Source organism: Salvelinus sp. IW2-2015, linkage group LG25 (assembly GCF_002910315.2).
Source record: "Salvelinus sp. IW2-2015 linkage group LG25, ASM291031v2, whole genome shotgun sequence".
Classification (NCBI taxonomy): Eukaryota; Metazoa; Chordata; class Actinopteri; order Salmoniformes; family Salmonidae; genus Salvelinus; species Salvelinus sp. IW2-2015.
Window position 1 is genome coordinate 10,759,068 of NC_036865.1, and position 16,893 is coordinate 10,775,960.

A 16,893-nucleotide genomic window follows, 5' to 3' on the forward strand; every position below is an offset into this window, starting at 1 on the left:
CCTACCGATCCTCGACTTCGGCGATGTCATCTACAAAATAGCTTCCAGTATTCTACTCAGCAAACTGGATGCAGTCTATCACAGTGCCATCCATTTTGTCACCAAAGCCCTATACCACCCACCACTGCGACCTGTATGCTCTAGTCGGCTGGCCCTCGCTACATATTCGTCGCCAGACTCACTGGCTCCAGGTCATCTATAAATCTATGCTAGTAAAAGCTCCGCCTTACCTCAGGTTCACTGGTCACGATAACAACACCCACCCGTAGCACGTGCTCCAGCAGGTATATCTCACTGGTCATCCCCAAAGCCAGCACCTCCTTTGGCCGCCTTTCCTTCTAGTTCTCTGCTGCCAGTGACTGGAACGAATTGCAAAAATCGCTGAAGCTGGAGACTTACATTTCCCTCACTAACTTTAAACATCAGCTATCTGAGCAGCTAACCGATCGCTGCACCTGTACATAGTCCATCTGTAAATAGCCCACCCAATCTTCCTACCTCATCCCCACATTGTTTTTATTTACTGTTCTGCTCTTTTGCACACAGCATATCACTACTTGCACATCATCATCTGCTCATTTTGTGGCTTGCTGGAGGTCATTTTGCAGGGCTCTGGCAGTGCTCCTCCTAGCACAAAGGCGGAGGTAGCGGTCCTGCTGCTAGGTGTTGCCCTCCTACGGCCTCCTCCACGTCTCCTGATGTACGGCCAGTCTCCTGGTAGCGCCTCCATGCTCTGGACACTACGCTGACAGACACAGCAAACCTTCTTGCCACAGCTCGCATTGATGTGCCATCCTGGATGAGCTGGACTTCCTGAGCCACTTGTGTGGGTTGTAGACTCCGTCTCATGCTACCACTAGAGTGAGAGCACCGCCAGCATTCAAAAGTGACCAAAACATCAGCCAGGAAGCAAAGGAACTGAGAAGTGGTCTGTGGTCACCACCTGCAGAATCACTCCTTTATTGGGGGTGTCTTGCTAATTGCCTACAATTTCCACCTTTTGTCTATTCCATTTGCACAACAGCATGTGAAATGTATTGTCAATCAGTGTTGCTTCCTAAGTGGACAGTTTGATTTCACAGAAGTGTGATTGACTTGGAGTTACATTGTGTTGTTTAAGTGTTTCCTTTATTTTTTTGAGCAGTGTCTATATATATTTAAAAAAAACTTGGCACAGGACAGCTAATCAGCTGTGCCAGTGATTGTTTGGGAGGGGAGTTTTGTTCTCCCCCTAGTGTTGGTATTATGGGTTCAAACCACTTTACACGGGCAGCTGCAGCCTGGCGATGTTCTGGTCTGGAGGTTGATTTCTTTTCCAAGCCTTTATGCACTCTGGTCAAAAGGGGCTRGTTCCGTCAGGCTGACATGCTCTCTGACCTCACTCGGGGTGTGGCTACTTACTTGTACAAAGTTATGTAAAACTATTTTCTCTTATGGCTCCTAAAATGATGTCCCTATCTTAAAAATACTTTCACAATTATTCCTATTATATGCACAACATATTGGATGAAAACTTTCTACATATAGTGTGTATACTTTTCAAGTTAAAGTATTTCCTCTATAACGTTTTTAATGACATCACAAAATAACAACCAATATGACATTAGTGTTCTATAGATCGTCTCTGACCATTCCCCACATTCTTATGTTAGAAATATTGTTTCAGTATTCACTTTTTGTTCCAGTCTGGTCCCAGGTGTCCAACAGCATGGGGGACAGTCTGCTCCGGGCAAAGCAGCGTGCAGTGATGCTGCARAACATGTGCCTTAGGGCAGCGGAGGAGAGGCACCTTATACAGGCAGATCTACACAATGGCCTTTTGTATTAGGAAGGACTCTCTCTCTCTACCGCACCTGCTGTCTCTAACTCTGAATGATCGGCTATGAAAAGCCAACTGACATTTACTCCTGAGGTGCTGACCTGTTGCACCCTCTACAACCACTGTGATTATAATTATTTGAACCTGCMGATCATCTATGAACGTTTGAACATCTTGGCCATCTCTTTATGTTATAATCTCCACCTGGCACAGCCAGAAGAGGACTGGCCACCCCTCAGAGCCTGGTCCTCTCTAGGTTTATTCCTAGGTTTCAGCCTTTCTAGGGAGTTTTTCCTAGTCACCATGCTTCTATATCTGCATTGCTTGCTGTTTGGGGTTTTAGGCTGGGTTTCTGTAACGCACTTTGTGACATCGGCTGATGTAAAAAGGGCTTTGTAAATACATTTGATTGATTGACTGAATGTATTGCCAGCAAGAGCTGGGGCTTTTTGAAGAGGCTCTTGCTTTTCTTGGGCAGTGTGAGGCCAAGCCAACACGCTTTCACCTGTGTGCCTCTGTGCTGCTCCCAAATAAAATGCAGAACATATTAAAGTTCRAGCAAGCATTTTCAATGCTAAAACACTAGACCACTGGTACTCCAACTTCCGTGATGCATACAAGGCCCTCCCCCGCCCTCCTTTCAGCAAATCTGACCACAACTCCATTTTCCTCCTCCCTTCCTATAGGCAGAAACTCAAAAAGGAAGTACCCGTGCTAAACACTATTCAACYCTGATCTGACCAATCGGAATCCACGCTTCATGATTACGCGGACTGGGATATGTTCCGGGTAGCTTCCGAGAATAAAATTGACGAATATACTGAAACGGTAACTGAGTTTATCAGGAAGTGTATTGGAGATGTTGTACCCACTGTGACTATTAAAACCTACCATAACRAGAAATCGTGGATAGATGGCAGCATTCGGGCAAAACTGAAAGCACGAATCATCCCATTATARCATGGCAATGTGACTAGGAATATGGCTGAATACAAACAGTGTAGTTATTCTCTCCGTAAGGCAATTAAACAGGCAAACATCAGTATAGAGACAAAGTGGAGTCGCAAATCAACGGCTCAGACATGAGACATGTGGACAATCACGGACTACAAAGGGAAACTACAAAGGGAAAATCACGGACTACAAAGGGAAAACCAGCCACGTCGCGGACACCGACGTCTTGCTTCCGGACCAGCTAAACACCTTCTTRGCCCAATTTAAGGATAACACAGTTCCACGAATGCGGCCCTCTACCAAAAACTGTGGGKTCTCCTTCTCCGTGGCCGACGTGAGTAAGACAATTTAAGCATGTTAACCCTCGCAAGGCTGCCGGCCCAGACGGCATCTCTAGCTGCGTCCACAGAGCATTCAATCTATCCCTATCCCTGTCTGTTGTCCCCACATGCTTCAAGATGTCCACGATTGTTKCTGTACCCAAGAAAGCAAAGGTAACTGAACTAAATGACTATTTCCCCATAGCACGCACCTCTGTCATCATGAAGTGGTTTGAGAGACTAGTCAATGATCATATCACCTCCATCTTACCTGTCACCCTAGACCCACGTCAATTTGCTTACCGCCCCAATAGGTCCACAGACAATGCAATCGCCATCACACTGTATACTGCCCTATCCCATCTGGACAAGAGGAATACCTATGTAAGAATGCTGTTAATTGACTACAGCTCAGCATTCAACAGCATAGTACCCTCCAAACTCATCATTAAGCTCAAGGCCCTGGGTCTGAACCCCGCTCTGTGTAATTGGGTCCTGGACTTCTTGACGGGCCGCCCCCAGGTGAAGATAGGAAACACCTCCACTTCGCTGATCCTCAACACTGGAGCCCCWGAAGGGTGCCTACTCAGCCCCCTCCTGTACTCCCTGTTCACCCATGACTGTATGGCCAAGCACGCCTCCAACTCAATCATCAAGTTTGCAGACGACACAAAAATAGTAAGCTTGATTACCAACAACGTCGGACAGCCTACAGGGAGGAGGTGACGGCTCTGGGAGTGTGATGCCAGGAAAATAACCTCTCACTCAACGTCAACAAAACAAAGGAGATGATCGTGAACGTCAGGAAACAGCAGACGAGAAGGTGGAAGTTTTAAGTTCCTCGGCGTACACGTCTCTTACAAACTGAAATGGTCCACCCACACGGACAGTGTGGTGAAGAAGGCGCAACAGCACCTTTTCAACCTCAGGAGGCTGAAGAAATTTGGCTTGTCACCTAAAACCCTCACAAACTTTTACAGATACACAATTGAGAGCATTCTGTCGGGCTGTATCACCGCCTGGTACGGCAACTGCACCGCCCACAACCGCAGGGCTCTCCAGAGGGTGGTGCGGTCTGCAAAACGCATCACCGGGGGCAAACTACCTGCCCTCCAGGACACCTACAGCACCCGATGTCACAGGAAGCCCAAAAAGATTATCAAGGACAGGAAACCCGAGCCACTGCCTGTTCAKCCCGCTATCATCCAGAAGGCGAGGTCAGTACAGGTGCATCAAGGCTGGGACCGAGAGACTGAAAAACAGCTTCTATCTCAAGGCCATCAGACTGTTAAATAAATCAAATCACATCAAAGTGTATTTGTCACGTGCGCCGAATACAACAGGTGTAGACCTTACAGTGAAATGCTTACTTWCAGGCACTAACCAATAGCGCAAAAAAGGTATTAGGTGAACAATAGGCAGGTAAAGAAATAAAACAACAGTATAAAGACAGGCTATATACAGTAGCGAGGCTATAAAAAAGTAGCGAGGCTACATACAGACACCGGTTAGTCAGGCTGATTGAGGTAGTATGTACATGTAGATATGGTTAAAGTGACTATGCATATATGATGAACAGAGAGTAGCAGTAGCGTAAAAGAGGGGTTGGCAGGTGGTGGGTGGGACACAATGCTGATATTCGGCCGGCCCAATTGAGGTAGTATGTACATGAATGTATAGTTAAAGTGACTATGCATATATGATAAACAGAGAGTAGCAGCAGCGTAAAAAGAGGAGTTGGGGGGGGGGGAACACAATGCAAATAGTCCGGGTAGCCATTTGATTACCTGTTTAGGAGTCTTATGGCTTGGGGGTAATACTGTTGAGAAGCCTTTTTGTCCTAGACTTGGCACTCCGGTACCGCTTGCCATGCGGTAGTAGAGAGAACAGTCTATGACTGGGGTGGCTGGGGTCTTTGACAATTTTTAGGGCCTTCCTCTGACACCGCCTGGTGTAGAGGTCCTGGATGGCAGGCAGCTTAGCCTGTGGGGTGCACCATTCTACTCATGAGCACGAGAAAAAAAAAACAGCAGGCTATTTCCGGTTAGGCTACCTTTCAAAGATAATGAAAGTGAAAGGGTATTGTCTAGATAGGTTAGCCTACACGACATATTGTTCTGCAGTCGCTATACGTTTTCTTCAAGGTAAGACCCCRTAATATTTCTCCAATAAACCAACATCTAATCCAATATAGCATAATACATTTCTCGGCAGTGTTGTAGTACTCCTTGAGTCCGGTCTCAAGGCCACATATTGAGTGTCACGGTCTTGTCTCGGTGTCGGATARATTTTTACTTGGCGTTAGTGAGGATTTGTAATTTCTCCCAGAGACCAGCAGAGTAAAAAACTCWGAATTATCAGCTTCCATTCAGTCAGTGCATAAAAGCACATCGTCAGGCCAAATATATAGGCTACACTCCTTTCTTGAAACATTTATTGAGACATGGGATTCCAACTTTAGTCATAACATTATTGTCCTTTACTTTCATTGAAAAATATCCTCAAACTTTCTCCCAATTTCCTTGACTTGCTGGCAGGGAAGAGTGGGGGAAATTGTTGGAAAGTTGCATGCTCACTATTAGTAAAGGGGAGACGGGGAAATTGTAACAGTCTTTATATCTATTGTAGACATGTTTGTGCAGTGGCGAACAACTGTAATAACAGTGCACTCATTCATTGAGGAGAGTGCTTTTTGTAAAACACAAAGGGCCGGTGGTGTAGTGGAAGCTATACGCCCTATGCCCACTTTTTTTRAATGGGCATTGCRTATACTCACTTCTTAATAATCCCTTCTGTTGTGTATCAAGTGAGGTGGAGGTATACGACATATTAACTGTGTAGTACAATAGAGAAATCATGCACAAAGTATCCTACACAATCGCAAAGCAAGCAGTATACAGCCTAGTTTTAGTGGAATATCATCTGCAAGCTGCAAGAGCGCGCAGCTCTCAACTGGTTGTTTTTTTACCCCTACCTACATGCAGGGTTGGGAAGGTTACTTTCTAAATGTAATCCGTTAAAGTTAATAGTTACCTGTCCAAAATTGTAATTAGTAATGTAACTTTTGGATTACCCAAACTCAGTAATGTAATCTGATTACATTCAGTTACTTTCCCCTTAAGAGGCATTAGAAGAAGACAAACATGTATGTTACCAATTGAACGACATCTATTGCAGGATAAATCAATGTTAAAGTTTACATTGCTGGCCATATATGGATGTTACTTTATGGGTTGGTTATGTACTGTAGGCTTCTTCTAATCCTTCGCTTTCTACTACATATAATAATACGATTAAATTATATCTTTACAGTAAAAACCAAAGTCTATCAGAATTCCAGTCAATCCAATAAATGTTATACCCCTTGATCTTCAAAAACAGGACTTGGAAATATGGAAGTATAGATTAGCTAAATTGTTTTACCTGAGCATGACCCCAAAACTAAGGATTTATTAGACATCCCTACTCTGTTGTTTATGATTTTGTTGTTATGGATGACTGATTGGGCTCATTGATTCGAGTTGAAAATAAAGGCATGCTTTGATAAATAATAAGTGATATCTGTATTGCCGTAGATATCACTGCTGTCATCCTTACCTCCAAGCGTTTATTCATGTTGGATAATCTTTGGATAACGACAGCAGTCGCACGATTGGAAGCCATAGCTTGAACTGTAGCCTACAAAAGCCTATTCCTGTTCTTTTTCCACGATCCATCAAACACATTTGGTGTGTCATCATAGTGGTCTCTGACTTGTGGTCAGATTCGCTCAGGTGGAACAAACTTAAACTTGTGCTTTTTTCAATGCTGATTTGAATGTCATTGAGAAAACATAGAAGTGTCAACAACAAAAAAATTCTCGCACACATCCTTTCTGAATTTAAAAGTTATCCACGAAGTAATCAAATCAAACTTTATTTGCCACATGCGCCGAATACAACAAGTGTAGACCTTACCATGAAATGCTTACTTTCCAACATTTTATTATTAGAATTTTATTTTTTACCCCTTTTTCGTGGTATCCAATTGGTAGTTACAGTCTTGTCCCATRGCTGCAACTCCCGTACGGACTCGGGAGAGGCGAAGGTTGAGAGCCGTGCACCCCCCGAAACACAATTCAGCCGAGCCGCACTGCTTCTTGACACAATGCCCGCTTAACCCAGGTGCAAGAACATCCCTGCCGGCCAAATCCTCCCAAACCCTCCTAACCTGGACGACGCTGGGCKAATTGTGCGCCGCCCCGTGAGTTTACCGGTCGCGGCCGGCTGCGACAGAGCCTGGACTCGAACCAGGATCTCTAGTGGCGTAGCTAGCACTGCAGTGCCTTAGACCACCGCACCACTCTGTAGGCCCATGAAKTGCTTACTTACAAGCCCTTAACCAACAGTGCAGTTCAAGAAAGAGTTAAGAAAATATTTACCAAATAAACTAAAGTAAAAAATTATAAAAAGTAACACAATAAAATAACAATAACGAGGCTATATACAAGGGGTACCAGTACCGAGTCAATGTGTGGGGGTACAGGTTAGTCGAGGTAAATTGTACATTAGGTAGGGGTGAAGTGACTATGCATAGATAATAAACAGCGAGTAGCAGCAGTGTACAAAACAAATGGAGGGGTGGTGTCAATGTACAGTGCCTTGCAAAAGTATTCATCCCCTTTGGCGTCTTTCCTATTTTGTTGCATTACAATCTTTAATTTAAATTTAAATTGATTTTTATTTGGATTTCATGTAATGGACATTCTCCAAATTGGTGAAGTGAAATGAAAAAAATTACTTGTTTCAAAAAATTCAAAAAATAAATAAACTGAAAAGTGGTGCGTGCATATGTATTCACCCCTTTGCTATGAAGCCCCTTAATCTGGGGCAAACAATTACCTTCAGAAGTCACATAATTAGTTAAATAAAGTCCACCTGTGTGCAATCTAAGTGTCACATGATCTCAGTATACATACACCTGTTCTGAAAGGCCCCAGAGTCTGCAACACCACTAAGCAAGGGTCACCACCAAGCAAGCGGCACCATGAAGACCAAGGAGCTCTCCAAACAGGTCAGGGACAAAGTTGTGGAGAAGTACAGATCAGGGTTGGGTTATAAAACAATATCAGAAACTTTGAACATCCCACGGAGCACCATTAAATCCATTATTAAAACATTTAAAGAATATGGCACTACAACAAACCTGCCAAGAGAGGGCCGCCCACCAAAACTCACGGACCAGGGAAGGAGGGCGTTAATCAGAGACACAACAAAGAGACCAAAGATAACCCTGAAGGAGCTGCAAAGCTCCACAGCGGAGATTGGAGTATCTGTCCATAGGACACTCCACAGAGCTGGGCTTTACGGAAGAGTGGCCAGAAAACCTTCCAGCAAGACAATGACCCTAAGCATACTGCTAAAGCAACACTCGAGTGGTTTAAGGGGAAACATCTAAATGTCTTGGAAAGGCCTAGTCAAAGCACAGACCTCAATCCAATTGAGAATCTGTGGTATGACTTAAAGATTGCCGGACACCAGCGGAACCCATCCAACTTGAAGGAGCTGGAGTAGTTTTGCCTTGAAGAATGGGCAAAAATCCCAGTGGCTAGATGTGCTACGCTTATAGAGACATGCCCCAAGAGACTTGCAGCTGTTATTGCTGCAAAAGGTGCCTCTACAAAGTATTGACTTTGGGGGGGGTTGAATAGTTATGGAGCTCATGTTTTCTGTTTTTTTGTCTTATTTCTTGTTCGTTTCAAAATAAAAAATATTTAACATCTCTAAAGTGGTAGGCATGTTGTGTAAATCAAATGCAAAATAGGAAAAATGACAAGGGGGTGAATACTTTCGCAAGCAACTGTAAATATGGAGGGGGGTGTCCTAGACTTGGCGCTCTGGTCCTAGACTTGGCACTCTGGTACCGCTTGCCGTGCGGTAGCAGAGAAAACAGTCTATGACTTGGGTGACTGGAGTCTGACAATTTTTGGGGCTTTCCTCTGACACCGCCTAGTATATAGGTGCTGGATGGCAGGAAGCTTGGCCCCAGTGATGTACTGGGCCGTACGCACTACCTTCTGTAGCGCCTTACGGTCAGATGCCGAGCAGTTGCCATACCAGGTGGTGATGCAACCGGTCAGATCTGATTACAATATCTTTTGCTGGTAATGTAACGGATTACAGTTACCGTTTTTTTCCTAATCAATTATATGTAACGGATTACATTTAATCCGTTACTCCGTTACTGGATTACATTTAATCCGTTACTCCCCAACCCTGCCTACTTGTACAAATTACCTCGACTAACCTGTACCCCTGCACGTTGACTTGGTACCAGTACCCCCTGTATATAGCCTTGGTATTGTTATTTTATTGTGTTACTTTTGATTTTATTTTTAACTTTAGTTTATTTAGTAAATATTTTCTTAACTCTATTTCTTGAACTGCATTGTTGTAAGTAAGTAAGCATTTCAATGTAAGGTCTACATCTGTATGCGGTGCATGTGCCAGATAACATTTGATTTGATTTGGTTGTTGCATGGAGAAGCTCACAGAATAATGACATCGGTATCCGGTAGGTATGAAAGAAAGACGTTTCAACTTATTATATCAACCAGTAAATGCTAACTAAGGCAACAATGGGTCTGCAAACCAGGTATTGAAAAAGTTTGGTCCTTAGTCTTGGTAAGTAGGCTTTTTGCGATGTGCAATCCAGTCATCATGTGCTGTGTGCATGAACATTTCTAAAGGGCAATGTAGGCCTACCTGACAGAATGATATAATGCTGATTTGTATCAGTGGGGAATGCATTTGTTTTGCTTAATTGAATTAAAGGGCAACTATACGATTTTTCCCAAACCTCAAAAGTGGTCTCCTGATGTGGTTTAAGTTTTGTTGTGAACTTAGAACATCACATTTTTTGCGTTTCTTTTTATTTTAAAAAGTGTGATTTTGAGAGTGAAAAATCGATAGGAAAATATAGGATTCTTTACACAGGACCCACTTCTCCAGGCACCACTACACCACTGCATAGGTCCGATGGAAAGACAGCATTCCATTCACTCTGTGTCACGATCGTGTGGAGGAGAGACGGACCAAAACGCAGCATGAGGAAAATAAGCCATCTTCTTTTAATTAAACGAACGAAGATGCACATGAAACGAAAACACTATTACAAACAAACAAAACAACAAATGATCGTGAAGCTAAATAACGCAAGTGCCCAGACAAGCAACAAACGTTAAACAAGACAACTACCCACAAAAGCCTACTGCCTATGGCTACCTTAAATATGGCTCCCAATCAGAGACAAATGAATGACAGCTGTCTCTGATTGAGACCCAATCTAGGCAGCCATAGACATAACTAGACAACCTAACAATACTCTATCCCATACACATACAACACCCATAGACTAACCAAAACACACACAACATACAATGCCCACCCCAACTCACGCCCTGACCAACTAAACATAATCAAAATAACATAAAAATAGGTCAGGAACGTGACACTCTGACATAATAAGCCAGTAGGTCCCAGTCATAAGAATACAAAAACACAACCATTAAGAAAAGCGTTTCCCAATCAAAATGTACAACTATTACTTCCCATTGCAAAAAAACATTTCACGTTTAGCACAAAAAGTAACCGGTGATCTAAAGTTTAAATGCAACTTTGTTTCACCCACAAGTTATTTTCGAAGAGATGGCTAACAACTGAGCTGTAATAAAAATCAAATACAATCAAATTTTATTTGTCACATGTGCAGAATACAACAGTTCCACCTTACAGTGGAATGCTTACTTACAAGCCCTTAACCAACAATGCTTTAAGAAGTTAAGAAGAAAAAAATACAAATAAGTGTTAAGTAAAAAATAGATAAGTAAAAGTAACAAATAATTTAACAGTAGCAGTAAAATAACAAGCAAGGCTATATACAGGGGGTACCGGTACAGAGACTGTGCGGGGGCACCGGTTAGTTGAGGTAATTGAGGTAATATGTACAMGTAGGTAGAGTTAAAGTGACTATGCATAGATTATAAACAGAGAGAAGCAGCAGCGTAAAAGAGGGGTCTGATTAGCCCTTTGATTAGCTGTTCAGGAGTCCTATGGCTTGGGGGTAGAAGCTGTTAAGAAGCCTTTTGGACCTCGACTTGGCGCTCCGGTACTGCTTGCCGTGCAGTAGCAGAGAGAACAGTCTATGATTAGGGTGGCTGTAGTCTTCGACAATTTGTAGGGCCACCGCCTGATATAGAGGTCCTGGATGGCAGGAAGCTTGGCCCCAGTGATGTACTGGGCCGTACGCACTACCCTCTGTAGTGCCATGTGGTTGGAGGCCGAGCAGTTGCCATACCAGGCAGTGACGCAACCAGTCAAGATGCTCTCGATGGTGCAGCTGTAGAACCTTATGAGGATCTGAGGACCCATGCCAAATCTTCTCAGTCTCCTGAGGGGGAATAGGCTTTGTTGTGCCCTCTTCACGACTGTCTTAGTGTGCATGGACCATGATAGTTTGTTGATGATGTGGACACCAAGGAACTTGAGCCCTGTCGATGAGAATGGGGGCGTGCTCGGTCCTCCTTATCCTGTAGTCCACAATCATCTCCTTTGTCTTGATCACTGGCACCACACGACCTGGTCTCTGACCTCCTCCCTATAGGCTGTCTCATCTTTGTCGGTGATCAGGCCTACCACTGTTGTGTCATCGGCAAACTTGATGATGGTGTTGGAGTCGTGGCTGGCCATTTATTTTATTTTGTTTATTTATTTAACGTTTATTTAACAAGGCAAGTCAGTTAAGAACAAATTCTTATTTACAATGACGGCCTAGGAACAATGGTTTTATTATTGTTCAGGGGCAGAACGACAGATTTTTACCTTGTCAGCTCGGGATTCGATCTAGCAACCTTTCGGTTACTGGCCTAACGCTCTAACGACTAGGCTACCTGCCGGCCATGCATGGAGTACAGGAGGGGACTGACCACGCACATCTGAGGGGCCCCCTTGTTGAGGATCAGCGTGGCGGATGTGTTGTTCCCTACCCTTACCACCTGGGGGCGGCCCGTCAGGAAGTCCAGGATCCAGTTGCAGAGGGAGGTGTTTACTCCCAGGGTCCTTAGCTTAGTGATGAGCTTTGAGAGCACTATGGTGTTGAACACTGAGCTGTAGTCAAAGAATAGCATTCTCACATAGGTGTTCCTTTTGTCCGGGTGGGAAAGGGCAGTGGGGAGTGCAATAGAGATTGCATCATCTGTGGATCTGTTTGGGCGGTATGCAAATTGGGTTTCTGGGATAATGGTGTTGTGAACCATGACCATCATTTCAAAACACTTCATGGCTACAGACGTGAGTGCTACGGGTCGGTAGTCATTTAGGCAGGTTACCTTAGGGTTCTTGGGCACAGGGACTATGGTGGTCTGCTTGAAACATGTTGGTATTACAGACTCAGTCAGGGACAGATTCCAATCATATAGCAAATGTTGGTTTTATTAAGTAAAATTTTTCAATTTAGTTTCTTCCCATTTCGTTGACTAAACAGGAGATTCTAAAACAAACTCTCTCTCTCTCTCTCTCTATTTCTCTCTCGTCCAGCATGGATAAATTGAGAAAGATGAAGACAGATCTGACAGAAATCTTGTCAGTGGATGCCAGTTACATCCTTCAGCATGTACACCAGGATGGCCTGGTTACTCCACGCGAATACAGGAACCTGAACAATGTCAGTAAATTACATCCAGAAGATTCCATCGTCAGTCTGCTGGATGCACTCATATTCAAAGGAGGAGATGAGAAATGCACTAGATTCCTGACCCTGTTGCAGCAGCCAGTCATCAGATCAAACTTCTGCAAACTGGAAGAAATCAAACACATGTATTATGCACAATATTATACACTATTAAGCACATTTTTATATAATGTAGCCCTGTTTTTTGTATAATAACGTTTGCTAATCTAATCTAATGACAACAGCGACATAGCTCCGGCACCCAGTAGCCCAGCACCCCCAGACGCTGTCCCAACCTCTGCCTCCTCCACAGTCCACACCCATCGCCCAACCACATCAGGTAGAACCATTTTAAAGCATACATTTCCATTCTTTTTGCACAGATCGATTGAATCATTGTCTATGTATTCTATGAATAAATCCTATCTAATTATCTATCTATTCACTCGTGTTCCTGCTCCAACCCCACCACCGTTAGTGGAATTGTAGTTCAAATGTCTGACACCAATATTCTGCACTTGGAAGCCCCAAGATGGATACATACACCTTTAGCTTCTCATTTTAATTTGTAAAGGGTTACAGATCAAGTAATTTCAGACAACCAGAACTATAAATATCACGTAATTGCGTCAGATGCTTGATTAAGTTTTATTCAGTAGCAGAACAAAGTTGCTTGTTAGTCGTCGCATCCCAGTCTGTCGACCTTTTATGTTATGTGCGTCTGTCCACCAGAAGAGAATACACATCAAGTAATGAATAGCCTAATGTAAACTAGAGGACTCAATGTTCCATTTAAAGTGAACCTAATATGCAGAACAGGCAACAAAACTTTGAGGCAAAACCTGCAATTTAAAACTGCTATGAGTGGAATGGAGCTAAATCATAAACCGATATTGCATCTGGAAAAAATTATATGTGTTGTTGTTTTTATTAGGTTCAAACATTCCAACTACTCCTGTGAAAAAGAAAAACCGGAGAAGTACCACTGCGTTTGGAACCATCAAAGACGTTTCTGAGGTGAAGAAGGGGCAGACGGGGGGGAAATACTTCCAAGCTGTTCTAAACCAAGAGGATGGGCCCATGGTCATTCTCATTTTGGCTCTAGAGAAACGAAATATCTTTCTAGGAGCAGAGAAGAGAAGGTAAGTCAAACAAAGTATGATACGCTTGATAAGGTCTGGTTTATAGTGCAGGTGTAATATTGAGTGTCTCTTTGTGTGTTTTTTTCCAGGTCTTCTGTAAAGTTGAAGAGAATCTCATTCGAGAAACTTGGAATTAACAAGTACCAAGAGGGGATAAAGTTCACAAACAAATCCGAATTGACTTACACAAGAGTCAAAAACACTACAAAGATGGAACCCACTGCTGATGAAAAAGAATAAACACATTAAAAAAAAACTTGAATAAAATTTTAAGGGTGACCTACTGACCAGACCAGAGGCAATTCCTTAACTACCTAGCCTACATTATGTAAATGTCACGAATTCCGCCGAAGTTGGTCCCTCTCCTTGTTCGGGCGGCGTTCGACGGTCGTCGTCACCGGTTTTCTAGTTGCCACCGATCCACGTTTTCTTTTTCCATTTGTTTTGTCTTCATTGTATACACCTGATTTCCATTTCATAATTATTGTTCCCTATTTAACCCTCTGGTTTCCCCATTGGTTTTGTGCGTGTTTGTTCTGTGTTAAGCTGTCGCGTATATTTGTGAGCTGAGTTAGTTTCCCTGCGTGGAATATTTTGTTGAGTAAAGACCTTTATTACTCATTCTCGGTGTCCTGCACCTGACTCCGTCCCTCCTGCTGCTCATTGACATGTGCTTAGCTCTATTCCGTTTCTTGTTATTAAAAAAAAAACTCCTTAGTCCTTGCCCGATGACAAGCAAGCCACCACCATGCTTGAAAATATTAAGAGTGGTACTCAATGATGTGTTGTGTTAGATTTGCCACGAACATAACACTTTATATTTAGGACATAAAGTTAATTTCTTTTCCACATTTTTTGCAGTTTTACTTTAGTGCTTTATTGCAAACAGGATGTATGTTTTAGCTTGTACAAAATAAAATATTCTTTCTTCTTTTCACTCTGTAATTTAGGTTATTATTGTGGAGTAACTACAATGTTGTTGATACATCCTCAGTTTTCGCTTATCACAGTCATTAAACTCTGTAACTGTTTCAAAGTCACCATTGGCCTCATGGTGAAATCCCTGAGTGGTTTCCTTCCTCTCCGGCAACTGAGTTTGGAAGGAAGGACGCCTGTATATTTGTAGTGACTGGGTGTATTGATTCACCATCCAAACTGTAATGAATAACTTTACCATACTCAAAGGTATATTCAATATCTGTCTTTAGGGATATTCAATATCTGTCTTTCACATTTTTACCAATAGGTGCCTTTCTTTGCGAGGCATTGGAAAACCTCCAACTTATTATGCGACTTGTTTAATTCTGAACTTATTTAGGCTTGCCATAACAAATACTTATTGACTCAAGACATTTCAGCTGTTAATTTTTTATTAATTTGCTAAATTTTTGAAAATGTTGAGAAAAAAACGATTCCACTTTGACATTATGGGGTATTAGGTGTCGACCAATGATACAACATCTCAAGTTAATCAATATTAAAGGCTGTAGCACAACAAAATATAGAAAAAGTCAAGGGGTGTGAATACTTTCTGAAGGCACTGTATATATTTGTGTATTTCAAGTAGCCATTAGAGTTCCACACTTCCCGTAGGACTTAGAACTCCACAATGATGATACCAATCACCATATCAAACCACTTGGCTAATAATGTGTAGCCCACTGCAGCTCAAAGAAAATGTAGTAGCTACAGGTCAACTCTGTATTAGCATATTGTTTGTGAAATAATTATTCCAACACAGAATAACTATTCCAACAAAGTAGTAGCCTACTGTTTTTACAAAATCACTATTGGATTGGACTAGTGCTGAATACACATAGGCAGTTTTTAAAAATGTAATGTCTTCTCTTTACCACAAGATGGTACCACAAGAATGGTGTTGAAAGTTCCATTTGATTTGGCTGAACCACTAGGGACCTCACCTGCTGTGGACACTGTTCAATATTGGTTTTACTGTAACACCAGTTGGTTCAGCATTCATCTAATTTACCATTCTGAGGTTCTATGAGAAGTTCTAAGTCTCCCTTTTTGTTATGGATCCTTTTTTTAACGCGTTGTATTTTCTCTACGTAATGCACATTTCTCTGAACAACAGACCATAAAGTAATATCTAATCTAAAGAGCTTTGTGGAGTGCATTCTGTATAAAAATTCCTGATCTACTGAGGTGCAGTATATACAAGCAAAATATATTAGGTTGTTGGTTATTATTGTAAATATTCCATAGTAAATGTTCATCATAGGCTATGTTCATGATACTATAACCTATTAGTAGCTGAAGACATCAATGTAATTAATGTGTACTTTGTTTGGACAAGACATATGACCCCTTATCATAACACTATCCAAATGATAATATTGTGGTTGTGGCGATCCTGTTGCCTCGCAGGATGCTGTCATCGTTGGTTGACAGTGAGCTCACTACTGACTTGTTTGTATTGTGTCAGTATAGCAGCGTGCGGTGTGTCATTTGTGATTGTGTGCCATGTATTGTCTCTGATATGGGCATTGACCTTTTGTAGGGTCTTTCTGAGTCTTTGTTTTGATTTCCTCCAGTGTCATTGCTTTGGGTGTGGCGTGCTGTGCCATTAAGTTGACATTCTTCTGCCACTTTCACTGCTTGTGTGCTGTCAGCTGTCTTTGCTCGGAGTGGGTGACAGGACATGTAGTCTGGTGGGTTGTCGGCTCCTTTTCTGTACTCAACTCTGTAGTTGTATGGATAAAGCCGTAGTCCCCACCTTTCGATCCGAGCAGGTGGCTTTGACCTCGGGTTGTTCCAGATCATCTCCAGTGGTTTGTGATCCTTACCAGAGGGAATGGGTTGCCTTATATGTACAGATGGAAGTGGTCACAACTCCATTCAATGGATAGTGTTTGCGAGTAGCATCTCTCCACGTTACTGAGCGTGCGGCTGGCGTATACTATGGCGCGTCTCTCTCCCCTGTGTTTCTGAT

General features: G+C 42.7%; 1 protein-coding gene across 1 annotated transcript; it reads left to right on the plus strand.

Moving 5' to 3' along the window:
* Positions 1–5,147: 5,147 nt before the first annotated feature.
* On the plus strand, positions 5,148–14,650 carry LOC111951931 (uncharacterized). The gene is made up of 5 exons (XM_023970296.2): positions 5,148–5,237; positions 12,666–12,944; positions 13,044–13,138; positions 13,733–13,940; positions 14,030–14,650. The coding sequence occupies exons 2-5, from the start codon at positions 12,667–12,669 to the stop codon at positions 14,178–14,180; spliced, it is 732 nt and encodes a 243-aa protein (XP_023826064.1). The 5' UTR covers positions 5,148–5,237; position 12,666; the 3' UTR covers positions 14,181–14,650.
* The last annotated feature ends 2,243 nt before the right edge of the window (positions 14,651–16,893 follow it).